The 16,621-nt window shown below is 41.5% G+C and overlaps 1 protein-coding gene and 1 long non-coding RNA gene across 2 annotated transcripts in view; one reads left to right on the top strand and one right to left on the bottom strand.

Moving 5' to 3' along the window:
* HSP90B1 (heat shock protein 90 beta family member 1) overlaps window positions 1–5,777 on the bottom strand; it is a 17,644-nt gene extending 11,867 nt beyond the window's left edge. Inside the window, exons 1-5 of the mRNA XM_072773384.1 lie at window positions 5,553–5,777; window positions 4,516–4,618; window positions 3,520–3,661; window positions 2,883–2,999; window positions 1,515–1,846 (exon numbers count right to left, since the gene is read on the bottom strand). Coding sequence (XP_072629485.1) covers window positions 1,515–1,846; window positions 2,883–2,999; window positions 3,520–3,661; window positions 4,516–4,618; window positions 5,553–5,601 — 743 coding nt within the window. The 5' untranslated portion in view covers window positions 5,602–5,777. The remainder of the gene's footprint in view (window positions 1–1,514; window positions 1,847–2,882; window positions 3,000–3,519; window positions 3,662–4,515; window positions 4,619–5,552) is intronic.
* Window positions 5,361–16,621, top strand: part of LOC140603000 (uncharacterized) — a 24,195-nt gene continuing 12,934 nt past the window's right edge. The window contains exon 1 of the long non-coding RNA XR_012006024.1: window positions 5,361–6,268. This is a non-coding gene — a long non-coding RNA (uncharacterized lncRNA). The remainder of the gene's footprint in view (window positions 6,269–16,621) is intronic.

Below are 16,621 nucleotides of genomic sequence, written 5' to 3'. Positions count from 1 at the left end.
TTTGTTCTTTACTAGAATGAACCACATGGAAGCAGCAACTGCATTGGTCTTATTCTCCACTGGAGTCCTAAACCCTAGCATCTAATAGGCACTCAAGTGATTATCTGCTGAATAAATGCTGGGGTAGAAGGACTTGAACACAGAAAAATGCTAATTTTGCTCAGGGAGAACAGTTTTAAGGTTTCACTTATCAGCCAGCTATGCTACCTGCTTGAAGCTGTCCTGATTACCCTTATTCACTCTTATAAATATCTGCCAGTCAAGTGTTAGGCTCTGGGAATGGAACAGTCAAGCAAAGGTTTGCTTCCATGGAGCTTCCATCTAGATAATCCCATCTGTTCCTCAGCACCCTAAGCTATCAGCCCTCTTGGGATGCAGTTTTCTATCTCTTTGTAGTTGAGAGATGAGATTTACCTACGCTCCTTTAGCACCTAACAGAGAGAGCACTGCAGCATAACAACTAGTGAAGCCTCCTACTGAGAGCAGGAGGTAGGACTGTGAATAATGATGGTAGAGAAAGGTAAATGATATATGCTTTCTTATGTTAAATTAATACTTAAAAAATTCTTATGTTGAAAAAACTGAATTAAAAAAAAAAAAAAGTTTAGGCTGTAGGCACATTTTCACCTGGCAGGAAGGAGAGAGCCAAATGACCTCTGAAATGAGATTTCTTTGATGTGGTCTACAGCTGGTAGCTTCAGAGAGCTCAATATTTACTTGTCATTTTGTGAGTACTAAACAAATTAGAGTATCTTGTTATAATTGCTGGTTAAAAAAAAAAAAAAAAAAAAAAAGCTGTTCTGTCTACTTCACAGAGCTAAAAACACCAAGATACTGGGCTTAAGATCTACCTCTACTATATAGTTACTGGCTTAAAGCAAATTCCAATTTGAATTCAACAATTTGCAACCATCCTCAAAGGAGACATCATGTACTAAAGAACTTTTATTAACTTTCTTCAAGCTCTTTATTTGTACCTGTTCTCTCCAACCTGTCCCTAACACCAGCTCCTACCACAGTTGAGTATTTTCAACTGTCACCCAGAGTTTCCTCTCATCTAGTCCTGCCATCCTCCATATCATTTTCAGAAAACCTTAAAAAAGCTAATCAAAAGTTCTATCATTAACTGCCACCAACTGAGAGGAATTTCTTTAATCCTGTGAAAAAGATGTGCCTCTATGCCTTTATATCCACCATGCTCCACAGATCTGACATTTCTTTCCCAAGTCTTGCTTCCCTGGAAATTCTGAATCAACCCACTTCTGTGAAGCCTCCAATCTGCCTTCTTCCCTAGGAGAGCTAACCCTTCCGACCTTTTGCCCTCGATGGATAGCAGCCACTATAACTCTGTGTCTGGCCCTTAAGGAGGTCTCATAAATATTTCCTTGAGTAATGAAAACAGGTCCATTTCCTCATTTTGTAGGCAAGGAACGAAGGCCCAGAATAAGCGGTTTGCTCGGAGTCAAGGTCCTTGCTAGGACAATTAATTCTTATTAGGAAGCAGTAATACTCACGTAATTGTTGTTCCCCGTCCGAGGGTGTTCCCTCGTGGGTCAGCAATTACAGAGAACTCATTGGAGTCAGATTCCCAGATATGCTGGGTATCGTTGTTGTGTTTTGATGTGACAATAACCTTATCTGCGACAAGGAAGGCAGAATAGAAACCGACACCAAACTGCCCAATCAGTTCAGAAGTTGACTGGCCATCCTCTTGTGCCTCAGTCATTTTGTTTAAAAACTCGCTTGTTCCAGATTTGGCTATGGTACCAAGGTTTTTAACCAACTCTTCCCGGGTCATTCCCACACCAGTGTCTGTGACATGTAGCAGATTCTTCTCCTTGTCACACTGAAAGCAAGACGAGAACAGGATAGTTTTATTTGCTTAATACTCATGGTATGCCAAGTAACTACTGAGCTATATATTCAGAAACTACCAGCTTTGTGCCACATTGGGTTAATTTTCTTCCATATAGTGTTTTATGGACTTTTCAGAAAATGTGCACCTTATATAAGCATCTTACTTTATAGAGGATAACCTTAAGTTCACTGTATTTGAGAAAGTATCAATATAAAGACGACAGAGATTGGTCTGAATGTCAAAGGGAGAGACAGACCTAAACAAAACAAGTTATTTTTGAAGAAAAAAAAATTTATATTATGCCTATTTCTTTCACAGAAAATAAAAGGTCAAAACTTGAATGACTTCTCTTTATGGAATCTGTGGTGATCAATGTTCTTCATTAAATATTACCAGCTCTCTGTCATCTGGAAACATAGTAGGACTATGCTTTCTTCATTTTTGGTTAAGGTCCTGTGACTGGTTCTGGCCAATGAGCTGCAAGTGGGAGTCAGGAATGTAGCTTTCAGCCTAGAGCCTTTAAAAGATGGGAGACCCTCTGAGCTCTCTATACCATGGCAACAAGCTACACTCTAAATGGCTGCTACTCAATCAGCCTGTGTCCTCTGGGAGTGAGGATGATGCAAAGCAAAAGCCACAGTGGCCTGTGGTTGATGATTTAATCCAGGGACTAGCAAACTTTTTCTGAAGAGCCAGAGGATAAATATTTTAGGCCCAAGGGTCATACGGTCTCTGTCACAATTAGTCAAACCAACTGTGTAGCACAAAGGTAGTCATAGCACATAATCAGGCATGGCTATGTTTCAATAAAACTTTATTTATAAAAACAAGTAGGTTGGATTTGGCCCACAGGCCATGTGTTTTGCTAAACCCCAATTTAAGTCTCTAGGCTTGGGGGTTACTTGTTATTGCAGCATAACCTGGCCTATCTTGACTGACAGAGATTCCCTATCTCTAAGGATTCTTTTTGCTTTAGAAGGAAAAAAAAAAAAAAAAAGAAAAAAGAAAACGGTTTTAAGCTTACCTTAATTTTGACAGTTAGTTCCTCATTTCCAGCAAGAGCATTTTCATCAGTCAGTGATATTAACCTTATCTTATCTAAGGCATCAGAAGCATTTGAAATCAGTTCTCTCAAGAAAATCTAAATGGAAGCCAGATTTAACACACACTTTGATTAGCCTCAAGATATACAAAACATCAAATTTAATGTCAATCTTATTTTAGTTCTCTTCTGTCCTCTGAAAAAGCACTCTTTAAGAAATAAGATTTATGGTAGAGAAGTGGCTTTACTCTCTTGGTAAAAGGAGGTACAGCTCTTAACACACAGGACTGTAGCAACTGTTAAGGAATCCCTGAACTGGTAAGAGTAGTAACATTCTAGTCTCATACATCTTCATATATGTAACATGGCTTAGGTGGTTTGAGTGCCCTCAAAACGGACTATTTAGCAGACCATGAACATATTTGAAGGGGAAAGGACAAAAGGAAAATGTCTAACCACCACCCCGCAATGGGGCAGCAACATTTTTTTCATACTGGGTATGTAATATGCTAATAGCTATTTACTTGAAATTACTACATAAGTATGTTTATCATGAAGGTAAAAAAGTATGCTATCGCACAGAGACAAAATAATATTATCCTAACCACACATTGCTTACCTCTTTATTTTTATACAATGAATTGATGATAAGTTTCATCATTCTATTCACTTCAGCTTGGAAGGCAAATTTTTCTGATTTTTCTCTAAGTTCTCTTATTTGGGATGCATTTAATCCATCCAACTGAATAGCTTCTTCCTCTCTAAGAAAATAAAGTTAATAAACAAATATGGCATTGCTTAGTTAGTTCCCTCCAAAATCATAGAATCTGTAGTGAAAGCAGTGATCTCATAAGATTGCCTCAAGGGTTAAAAGGGTAAAATAAAAAAATATAAAATATTACTAATACTCTATTTCTAGCCACAGTAAAATTTTACCACCTTCACACTGAGTTGTAAAACTCAGTTTTTAAAACTGTCAGAAAAATAAACTTGACTTTCCTCTACTAAAAATAAAAAGTAAAGTCATACTTATTTATATGTTCCCTTACATTTGGGCTCTTTGCCTAGGAAGCTTTGACCTCTAGTTGTCTATAAAATTGTCTAAGTCCTATCCTAAGCAGCCAAATTTGAAAACATTGCTCAAGTAAGAGAAATCTTTTTAAAAATTACTCAGTTTAAATTACTGGGTTAATTTAAAATTACTAAGCACCTGGATGGTTCAATGAGTAAACAGGTGACTCTTGATCTGGGGGGTCATGAGTTCAAGCGCCACATCAGAGGCAGATATTACTTAAAATTTACTAAGTTTACACACTTCCTGAATATAAAACCAATCAGTTTTCCGGACATAAGACAACCCGTATTCTGCAATCTAGTCATCCAAATAGGTTTAGAAAGAAATTCATTCCATTCTGACCACTCATTCCTAGGTGGGCAAGTTAGGAGATATTTAGGGATGAACATGCCTCATAGTCCTAACATTTTCTATGACCATTTTTTAGGTCTCTAAATTTGGGGTGTTACGCATCACCTGGACCTTTGATGAAAGGGTAGAGAGCTACTATATCCCAGCGTTCCTAAGGGCTAACCCATATAGTTTCAAAAGAACACAAACCTCTGCACTACTTCATCATCTGTCCTGGAGCCTTCTCTACTTTTACCCAGATCCTCTTCCACTGTACCATCCACATCGACTTCATCGTCAGCTCGGACTGACCCTGGAAGATTTTAACACCAGAAAACTCTTAAACCACCGCTGCTTCGTGTACTTCTCAGAGGAAACACGATCACACAGAGCAAGAGTAGGGGTTGCAAAATTCAGGTGAATATGGGATGTGGGATCGGGAAGAATGGGTCCAGCAGTTTAAGCACCCAAGGTAAACCCAACTTGGTATATTTATTGAAGTTCAGACACGGGGTCCTCCAGCAGATTCTGAATAGGGAGGCTGCCATCACGCCTGCGGAGTGGCCTCGGGTGCTCCATAAAGTTGAGCAGGCCTGACACCGGGTCCCTTCTACACGCACACGTGTTGCGCGCAGGCCGAGCATGGCCTCCCAACTGACCCTGCCAAGACAGACCTTCAACATCGCAGGTCAGAATACAAACAGAATTTGTGCAACCACTGGCGAGAGGAACTGAAATCGGGCCTAACTGAGCGAGGGACGAGAAGTAGCGAGACTCGGAGATGTCAGGAAGCCCGAGCACAAGTGAGGCAAGCACGCAGACACTGCCTTTCTTGGGGCTCAGGGCCCCACACTGCCCGGTCCCGCACCTACGAGAGGCGGGATGCGGGCTCCTCGGCTCCAGGGCTGGAGACTCCCGCGTCTGACAAAAGTCCTTCGGGATGCGCAGCCGCCACGTTCCCGGGGGACCCTAAGCCGAGCGGCGCCCCACCCCAACTTGGTCGAGACCTCTGGGCACAACTACTAGATCTGTAAGGGATTTAAACGTTCTCGTTCTTCCTTCCCACAGGAGGAGGAAAGTGCGCCAACTCCCTTGAGCCTCTTTCGAGGAAAGGCGATGGACTCCCCTCGGCCCAACGGAGGCCCGGAACCTCCCTCCCGGGCTCAACGCCCCCAGAACCTTCGAGAAGAGGCCGCGAGGGAGGAGGGGGGGCGTCCGGGGCTGCCCGCTCCTCCCGGATCACTCACCGAAGGTCAGCAGGACGCAGCAGAGGCCCAGCACCCACAGGGCCCTCATGGCGCGCGGCCGGTGGGAGTCTCACGTCCTTTTTGATAGTAGGAGCCGCCTCCACCCCCCACCCCGGGGATCAGACGCTCAGACCACAAGCCGCGCGGTCCGCCCACTACCCCCCAAACAGGCCGGGCCGCTTTTCACCCCAGCCTCGCGCGGGAGGGGGACGGGAAACACGAACCCGCCAATGGGGCCGCACCACGCACCCCCTGCACCCAATGGGGACTCGAGGGGGGGGCCGCAGTGCGCCAATCGGAGCCGTCCAGGTGCGGTGCCTGGTGCCCGAAGCGTGGCTCCCCCTGATTGGTCAGCCGTGGCCCCCCTTCTCCAATCAGAGGGCTCCGCGGGCCCTCTCACGCGGGACCGCCCCTTTGCCTGGGAAGCTCGGGCCTCTCAGGGAAACGGCCCAATGAACGTCAGCACAGAACGCAACCCTCGTTTTGGAGAGGGCGCAGAGGAACCACTTCCGGGTTCTTGAGCGCGTTTATTCCGTGACCAGGGGAAACGGTAGTCATGGCAACGGTTCTTCTCCTGCCCAGTCTCCGCGCTGGGTCTCGTTGCGAATAATTCCTGCGCGCCTTTCCGAGTTCAGCCTTCTTTTTGGTGGTGCATCCCGGAGAAGAGAAACACGTGAGACGTGGAAAATCTCCGGAGTACTTTTTAGGTGGCTGTGGTAAGGAACTACAGTTCCCGGCATGCAACGTACTAGGGGGGGGGGCTAAACTCTGTTGAATGCTGGGAGTCGTAGTCTTGGGCCTGTGGGCCCGCTGCGCGGTGTAACTGTCCCGCATTTCCCAACGTGTCTCTGCGGGAATTTTAGAATTTACGTGTGATTGTAGTAGAGGTCTGTATTTATTCCAGGGCTCTCCCGTGTGCACAGCGTGTACAAATAGGCCTGGAAGATCCGACACCGGCCACGGCCGCCCTGCGCTCGGGAGTCGGCCTCTCGGAGGCTGGGCTCCGCCTCCCGCTGGTAAATCCGACGCTGGCTTCCGGCCGCCGGAGCTCTGGCTGCCTCTCGGCGTGCAGGGCCGGAACCTGCGGCCTCCCTGGTCCGGTTTGCAGGAGAGGATGGCGGAGCGGCGGCTGCTTCTCCATCTCCTTCTTCTCCTCCTCCTCCTCCTTCTCCTTCCTTTGAGGAAGTTGGAGAGCTGCCCTAGAATCCCTGTCAGGTGGAGAGCGTGTTCGTGAAGTTCTGTCTAGCACAGAAAAGGAGAAAAAAGCACTCGTTTGCGCGGTGCAGGAGGATACACCTGCAGATATTTGAAAGCAAAACCTGTAGGGCTGCAAACGAGAGCCTGTGCGGCTTTGTAACTTCATAGAAATACCCGCTCGGCGTTTAGAAAGACAAAGGGCCAGGTGTCTTCCGGTGAGGGAAGTCCCTCACCCTGAGCCTGCGCCTTTGGAAATATTTTCTGTGTCTCTTGAACCTAAGTCTTCACGTACTCTCCCCCCACCGCAGCTCTGACCTTGTTTCCAACAAGACACTCCCTTCCTTCCTTGTTGCTTCCTCCAGGAAAATGGAACTTTGAATGTGTTTTCAGGTCTTCGGGTTCCTGAAAACAAGCTTTTCAGGGACAGGCTATCGTCATCTTTTCGCAACTTCCCCTATTTAGGTTTGCCAATCTTAATTCTGTGGTTGGTGTTTACACATTGTGGTGGTGACTTATTTACATCTGCCCAAATTACCAACATTTGTTACTAGTAAGCAAAGGGTTCCTTACAAAGCTTTCTCTCTTTTTCTTTCTTTTTTAAAATCCTTTTGTGCTTATATTCTTTTTTTTCTTTTTAAGAGTATACTAGGGTGAGAATTGTATTCAAAAATCTCAGATAATTGCGTTTTTGTATGTATTAACTCCTGTTTATTTTTTGCTTTTAGAAAAGATGAGTTCTTTCACTTTTCTGCATTTCACAACTCAACTTCTTCATCTCTTTCTCTAGCTCTGGACAAGTAAGCAACCAGTTCTGAAACTGTAAATTCCATTTTAAGGGGTCAGTGGTGGCTAGTTTGTGTTGCACCTGGAGGGAAGTGAGAATGAGACATGTCCTCCAAAATAGATCCATTGCTTGTGAGTAGCTGTTTCATCAGATGGTGGTGGGAACTGAGGCAGGCAGGATGCAAGACATGCACTGGCGCTTTGTCTACCCCTTTAAGATGGGATCCCTGTCTTTGGACCCTGTATAAGGACAGGGCAGCTTTTTCAGATCCCAGCCTTGCTGTTTCTCGCCAGGGGTGCCCATCTCTTCTGACTTTCTACCTATTATTCTCCACTTCCCATCTTGGTCTAGTTCCTCGAGAACTTAGACTCCAGGCTGTTATTAAACACCACCCTACCTTTGATTCTCTTGCTTCCTAATTTTAGTTTTTCTCTTTGACACTGTGTGTCCATGGACACTGCTGGAAACAACTACCTTTGTTGGTGGTGGTAAGTCTCTTCTTGGACGAGAAAACTATATAGGGAAAGGGGTGCCATTATGGGCAATAATAGCTAACCGGTAGGCAGGTGTGGCCCAGCAGTGAGGAGTCAGGGAGAGTGCAGACCAGGGAGATGAAGGCAGGAAAGCAGTTGGAATTAGGGAGCTTAAGTAATGGGGATGAGCTCCAAGGTGAGTTGGTTGGTTGGTTCATTCATTCATTTATCAATTCAGCGAGTGTTGATCTGGTGTGTGCCAGGTGTTATGCAAGGTGCTGGGGGCATAGGGGTAAGCAATGTAGATACAATCTCTGTGCAGATCTTGAACAAATATTAACAGCAGAGTTGCATAAGTGCATGTATCCTATTTAAAGTGAAGCAAAGATATATAAAAAAGTACTTTTGATTTTAGTGGTGGTAGAACACATGGTGGTTAAAAACTCTACACTTAAAGAAGAGTGGATTTTGTTATATATAAATCATTCCTTGATCAAAAAAAACTGATAGCAACTATCATTCTAAACAGCAAAACACTGAAACCTGTTTCAGTCAGAATCAGGAACCAGATAGACATGTCTGTTTTTGTTAGTATTGTCCTGCACTGTTTCAGAGGGTCTAAGACAAGAAAATGAAGTGATTGACATTAATCTTAGGAAAGTCAAAGTCTTTTATTTTGGAATTCTTTTTCTTCTTTTTTTTTTTTTAAAAAAAGATTTTATTATTCATGAGAGACAGACAGAGGCAGAGACCTAGGCAGAGGGAGAAGCAGGCTCCCTGCAGGGAGCCCGATGTGGGGCTCAATCCCAGGACCCTGGGATCATGCCCTGAGCTGAAGGCAGACGCTCAACCACTGAGCCACCGGGGTGCCCTGGAATTCCTTCTTACTGGTGAAATAACTGTATACCCTGTCAACCTAAGATACTCTAGTCAGGGAAAAAACATTAAAACGAGTATGAAAATACGGTAAATTAAGATAAATATATAAACACCAACAGACCTGCTCTAATCTTGCAAAATACACACAGAAATGGAAATTTTTTAAACTTAATGTAGGGGCACCTGGGTAGCTCAGTTGGTTAAGCGGCAGACTCTTGATTTCAGCTCAGGTCTTAATCTCCAGGTTGTGAGTTCAAGCCCCACACTGGGCATGGAACCTACTTAAAATTCCAGCTTAGTAGAAAATAGAGCACCTGTGAGCATGTACTAGGGATGCAGGGAACCTCAGATTGAGCATCCAGAAAATACAACCAAAATCCTGGGGTGTTTCCTGGGCCTCCTTGGTGGGCCCTCAATTCCAATCTTTGTCTTTCTAGCACAAGCACTTTGAGGCTGCTGCTTATCAATATTGTGCTTTCTCCCAAGAATATAAGTTCCATGTGGAGTAAGAATCAGCAAGTACTTTGAGAGGAAAAACAAGAGAATGTAGGGCTCACTTCTCAAAGCTGCCTTTTTTTCTGGAATCTTGTCCCCTCAAATCCTGAAGTCTTTAAATAAATTCTTATCTTAAATAAATAAAGTATCTTATCCATCTTCTCTAGTTCTGGTGAAAGGATTGTCTGCCTCACATCATCCATCATACTAGAATGTAGCAGTAGATGTGGCTCCACACAGCGGATAAAGAGCTTCTTGGTCCTATTTGAAGGTTAAAAAAAAATTTTTTTTAAGCGAAGACATTAAATGACCATAATTATTTTCTTATGTTAACTTTTTGGTGGTTGTTCATCAAGCAATTTATGTAATGTTTTTTAATGTTTCCAAACTGTAGAACTGTATCATATTGGCTATAGAACAATAAATATGTTTCTAAATATTTAACGTAACTGTAGTTTACATTATATCTTATTTTTTTACTAGTTTTAACTGTGATTTTGGATTTTTTGTGATCTTTTCCCTGTACCTTGCCCCAATTCACACCAAATTATCTTGCTTGAGAATTGACTTTGAATTTATAAAATGGTTATCTATATTTGCTAATAAAAATCTCTGGGTAGAACTTTCTTATGCAATTAGAAAGTTTAAACCTGCTTTTTGTTCTTTTTAAGGATTTTATTTATTTATTCATGAGAGACACAGAGAAGGAGAAGTGGGATTCTTTTAGGACCCTGATGCAGGACTCGATCCCAGGACCCTGGAATCATGACCTGAGCCAAAGGCAGAACGCTCAACCACTGAGCCACCCAGGTGCCCCGGCTTTTTTTTTTTTTTTTTTTTTATTATTTACTTATTTATGATAGTCACACAGAGAGAGAGAGGCAGAGACACAGGCAGAGGGAGAAGCAGGCTCCATGCACCAGGAGCCCGACGTGGGATTCGATCCCGGTTCTCCAGGATTGCGCCCCGAGTCAAAGGCAGGCGCCAAACCGCTGCGCCACACAGGGATCCCCGGCTTTTGTTTTTTAAGAAAGCTCCACACCCAGGTTGGAGCCCAATGCAGGGCTTAAACTCAACAGTTAGATCGAGACCTGAGCCAAGATCATACTCAGATGCTTAACTGAGTGAGCTACCCAGGTGCTCCTAAAACTTTTAAATTAAATTCACTTGTGGTCTTTTTCTTAAAAGATTTTACTTATTTATTTTTTTTTTATGGAACCCAAGCAGGGGGAGTGGCAGGCAGAGGGAAAAGGAAAAGCAGACTCCCTGCTGAGCAGGGAGGCCAGTGTGAGACTTGATCCCAGGACCCTGAGACTAAGACCTGAGCCAAAGGCAGACACTTAACCAACTAAGCCACTTGTAACCGTGGCGCCCCTATATTTTATTATCTACTAATTAAAAACAAATATCTCCCCAGAGTCTGCCCTAGAAAAAAAGGTCAATTTTAAATAAATAAATAAATAAATAAATAAATAAATAAATAAATAAAATCTATCCATCCAATTGTCCTCTGTCAACTTTGGACACTAGCAGAATGTAAAAGAAATTGAACTTCAAATATGATTTGTTAAATTTTAAGTCGTGGTAAGTTGATGTTTTGCATGATCCAATTAACCATGTTGATGAGAATTTACATTAGAGACTAAATAGAGTTTTAGAGCTGGAAGGAATCTTGGAAATCATGTAGTTGTACAACTCTCCCTTTCAGTTTTAAATGATAAATATATTTTCATGGTTTAAAAAACCACCGTTGGTACAGAGAAATATAGGTCAGAGGTAAAAGTTCTAGGTTCTTCCCACCTCACCACTCCTATTCTCTAGAGGTCAGTACTGATAGAGCTTCCTTCTAGAGATCTGTTTATATGTGTGCAAAGTATGCATGTGTGGTAAAATTAAAGATGAAATTTTTTATTTTTTGGGGGGCGCTTTGGTGGCTCGGATGGTTAAGTGTCTGCCTTCTGCTCAGGTCATGACCTCCAGGTTCTGGGATTGAGCCCCACATCGGGCTCCGTGCTCAGCATGGAGTCTGCTTCTCCCTCTCCCTCTGCTTCTACCCCTGCTTGTGCTATCTCTCAAATGAATAAAAAAATCTTAAAACAAGAATTTTTTTATTTTTTAAAAGATAAATGGGACAATACACCTTAGCTAATTCCATTTAATACATCTCTGATGTCTCATTCTTTTTAACTTACTCTCCTATTTCATAGGCATTTGTATTGTCTCCAGTTACTATTCAGCCAGTGCTGCAGAGAATGCTTTAATATGCATGGATTTTTGTATTTGTGCAGGTTTATCTGGAAGATAAATATTTCATTTTGGAATAGATCAAAATGTATGTGCACTCAAAATCCTATAGGTATTTACCAATTCCTCTGAAAAAAAAGGCTATACCAATTTGTCTCCCGTATCAAGCCTCCCCTTCACACACACCCTTTTTAAAAAACAGCTTCGGAAATTTGAGGTCATGAGAAATTAAATGATGTTGCAGATCAAAGTAGAATTCCTACTTTAAAAATTTCTTACATTGTCCTAGCCACCACATACCTCTTGACTACTTTAGAGTTTGAAACACTTAAAAAAAAAAAAAAAATTGATGTTTTTATAATTTCAAAAGTCATGAATGTGTATTATGAAAAAATTTGAAAATTAAAAAAAAAAAGGTTAAGGAGGGAAATTAAAATAACCTAGAGCCTTAATGAAATATGTCATTATTAGCATCTTGGAGTATACATTAAAATTTCACATATATATATATATTAAAGATTTTATGTATTTATTCATGAGAGACACAGAGAGAGAGGCAGAGACACAGGTAGAGGGAGAAGCAGGCTCCATGCCGGGAGCCTGACGGGCTCAATTCTGGGTCTCCAGGATCCCACCCTGTGCGGAAGGCAGGCACTAAACAGCTGAGCCACCCAGGGATCCCAACACATAAATTTTTAAATTAACATTGAGATCACACAATAATACTGTTTCAACTTTCTTTTTTCTCTTGTCCATATATGGTAAACATTTTCCCATGTGAATGTTTTTACAAGATATCTTTGGTTATGTACTATATCATGTCATGACTATGCTGTAATTGTACAACTTATTATTGTTAGGCTTTAGGTTATAACCAGTTTTTAAGCCATCATAAATATTTCTGCAATGAAAACCCTTATAGATAAATCCTTATATACAAAATGAATTTTTAAAATTGGAATGCTTGGTAAAAAATGTGCCTTGATTTAAAAGGGTTTGGGTACCAAAAATTGCCCGCTAGAATAGTTGTACCAATTTACATTCCCACCTATTGACATTTTAAAAAATGCATTAGAAGCTTAAAATCTGGGGCTGTCACGGGTACAATTACCAAAGTCAGAACCTGCATCATTATGAATGGGGAGCAGGGAGTGTGGCGTTTGAATATAGACATTTTTTTTTTAAAGACCTCATTTATTTATTCATGAGAGACACAGATAGAGAGAGGCAGAGACACAGAGGAGAAGCAGGCTCCATGCAGGAAGCCCAACGTGGGACTCGATGCCGGGACTCCAGGATCACGCCCTGGGCCGAAGGCAGGTGCCAAACCGCTGAGCCACCCAGGGATCCCCTGAAAATAGACATTTTTTAAAAAGATTTTATTTATTTGAGAGAGAAACAGAGCAAGCACACAAGCCCGCAGTAGGGGCAGAGGGAGAGGAAGAAGCGGAGTCCTTGCTGGGGCTCAGGGAGCCTGATGAGGGGCTCAGTCCAGGACCCTGGGATCATGATCTGAGCTGAAGGTAGACACTTAAGCGACTGAGCCACCCAGACATCCCTGATTCTAGAAATTTCTAAGCCTTAAAATATTAAGAGATGTTTCTGTAAAAGGTCAGAGGAAATTTTGAGCAGTTTATAGATATTCTGAAAACTTATAAAGTACAGTGATGCATGGAGTAATACTGTTGAGGCTGCTTTATCACAAAATATGAAGGCAAACATTTATAGTAAAGAATATTAACACAACAATAGGAATAGCAAACATTGAGGGCTTAGTATGGACCTTGTAGATTATAAATAAATTAAACAGTGATAACTTGCTTAAGAACTCTTTTGGGAAGGATATTTCCTTATGAGAAGTCCATTTTAGCAGTGTTGAAACAAATTTTTATTTAAAAAAAGCTTATGAGGTGCTTATTATGCAAAGTCTCATTTAATCCCATCGCAAGGGTGTGGTGGTCATATCCAGATCTCCAGGTGCAGGAACTACTATCAGTCAGTTTGAGGCAGGGGGCTCCATCTGTGGGAGTGTACCCACTCTGATGCCCCTTGCTGCTATCAGATGGGCCAGGGGCAGAAGTTAAGTAACTTTGATTCTCTGCTATAAATGTTGCACACTATTTCAGTCTTTTTGGTTAGGCCAAGAGAAAGTTTGGTACAAGTTTGTCTTAAATGTCTCTAATAAGTACATGTTAATCTATTCAGTAAAAAGAGAAATGTATTTAGAGGTTTTTTTCACACTGTTTCCTTTTTAATGCATTTATTTTTATGGCTACTATCTATTTGTGACATATGATAAGGGTTTTCCACTTATGGTAATAATGAAGTTTTCTAGTTAAATTTTTTTTGCCTTAAATTGTTTTGAAAATTAAATGTCATGTCTTTTCTATATTTTGTTTCCACTACAAAATAACTCCTTCTATTTAGGTCCCTCTTGCACTCCCCACCTCTTAATCCCCTATTTCTGCAAAAACTGGGAAGGCTCATTATTAGCAGTTGTGGAGCAAGCTGTTGAGATTATTACTATCTATTTTTTAGAAATAGAACCTCTGAGCCACCTGGGCTACCCTGTATTGTTTCTTTTTATCTTTTTTAAAAATATTTTTTAAAAAGATTTTTATTTATTTGAGAGAGAGGAAAATGAATGGAGTGGGGAGGGGCAGAAGGAGAAGGACAAGCAGACTCCCCACTGAGCAGGGAACCCCACACAGGGGTTGATCCCAGGACCCTGAGACCTGAGCTGAAGACGGATGTGTAACTGACTGAACCACCAGGCACCCCTAAGATTTTATTTTTATTTTATTTTTAACCCAGCATGGAGCTTGAACCACAACCCCAAGACCAAGAGTCACAACTGAACCATCCAGGCATCTGTGAAAATGATTATTTTTTAATTAAAAATTTTAATTATAAAATAAAGCTAGAATTGTTTTGATTAGAGAAATAGATATGCCTCAATCAGCCATTCTTTTTTTTTTTCTTTTTTAAGATTTTACTTATTTATTCATGAGAGACACAGAGAGAGAGAGGCAGAGAAACAGGCAGAGGGAGAAACAGTCTCCGTGCAGGAAGCCCGCTGTGGGACTTCATCCCTGGTCTTCAAAATCACGCCCGGGGCCAAAGGCAGCGCTAAACTGCTGAGCCACCAGGCTGCCTGCCCATCATTAGCCACTCTAACATAGCTACCATATTTTTGTTTCCTGTTTTTTTCTCATGTGCATTTTTTCTGATAATATATATTTTTGAAGGTTTTATTTAAGAGAGAGAGAGATGGTGAGAGAGGTTGAAGTGTGGGGAGAGGGAGAAGCCGGTTCCCCCGCTGAGCAGGGAGCTTGATACAGGGCTTGATCTCAGGACCCTGGGATCATGACTGAGCCAAAGGCAGGTGCTTAATGGACTGAGCCACTCAGATGCCCTCTAATAATGATAGTAACATTCATTGAATATTTGTTATAGGTACTGTTCTTAGCATTTTGCATATAACAACTTGTTTGATCTTCTCAACTATTTTATGATGTAGGTACTATTATCACTATTTTGCAGGTGAGGAAACTGAAGCATGGTGAAATTAAACTTACTGAAAGAACTTGAATCCAGGGAGTTGGTCTTCTGAGCTTTCACCTCTATACTGTGCTGTTTCCAATACTTAGCTGTGTTTCGTTGACACTGTTGTTATTATATGGCCTTTCCTTTTTTTTTTTCTTTTCACCTAGCACTTATAAATATTTTCTTCTTGCTAGTTCTCAGACTTTTTAAGAAATAACTTTGTGACAGTATAATTTACATAAAATTTAAATTTATTTTAAATGTTCAGTTGATAAATTTTGATGAATGCCTATACCTAACCACCCCTATAATTAAAATTCCCAAGGCACCTGGGTGGCTCAGTCATTTAAGCATCTGCCTTTAGCTCAGGTCATGATCTCAGGGTCCTGGGATCGAGCCCCGCTTTGGCCTCCCTGTTCAGCGGGGAATCTCCTTCTTCCTCTACTTTTGTACCCTGCTTGTGCTCTCTCTCTCTCTTTCAAATAAATAAAAGCTTTAAAAAAAAAAAATTATCTTCTCCTAGAGTTCCCTGGTAACCCTTGCAAGTTATTTTCTTCCCCATCCTCCACCAGGCAAGCAGTGATCTACTTTCTATCACTGTTCTAATTTTCCTTTTTTACTTTCTCTTCCACCCATGATTTTAGAAATTTAGAAATGTAATGTTTAATTCCCCCAATTTGTGAAATTTTCAGGTATCTTTCTATTACCAGTTTCTAATTTAATTCCATTGTGGTTAGAGAATATACTTTATATAATTTCACTTCTTTCAGCTTTGCCTAGTTTTCGTTTGTGGCCTAGAATGGAGGTCAGCAAAACATCATCTAAAGAGCCAGATAGAAAATACTTCAGGCTTTGTACTTAAAGCCTGCTCCCAGACTCAACTGCTCAACTCTGCTGTTGTAGCATAAAATACATAATATATGAATGGGAATGTTGAAATCTCTAACTATATTAAGGTTTAGTCTATCTCTCCTTTCATTTCTGCCAGTTTTTGCTTTGTGTATTTTGGAGCTCTCTTGTTAGGTACACACACTCTTAGGGTTGTTATGCCTTCTTGGTGGACTGCTTTATTATTATGTAACATCACTCTGTTTTCCTAATAATACTCTTTGTTCTGAAATCTTTTTCTGATATACTTCTCTAGTTTACTTCTCTCAGGATTCACACTCCCATACTGCCTGATGTTTAATATCTGAAAAAAAAGCTATTTAAAAGATTTTGTCCAGTTTTCCAATTTTCCGAAGAGGATAAGTAAGTCTAGTCCCTATTATTCCATCATGGCTACAGGGAGAAGTCCATAGCTGTCTTTTTTTTCCCCCTAGCATAGTTATATTTATTTTTTTTTAATTTTTAAATTTTTATTGGAGTTCAATTTTCCAACATATAGCATAACACCCAGTGCTCATCCCACCAAGTGCCCCCCTCAGTGCCCGTCACTCAGTCATCCCCAC

Source organism: Canis lupus, chromosome 13 (assembly GCF_048164855.1).
Source record: "Canis lupus baileyi chromosome 13, mCanLup2.hap1, whole genome shotgun sequence".
In the NCBI taxonomy this organism is placed as follows: Eukaryota; Metazoa; Chordata; class Mammalia; order Carnivora; family Canidae; genus Canis; species Canis lupus.
This window is presented reverse-complemented; position numbering and strand designations above follow the sequence as displayed.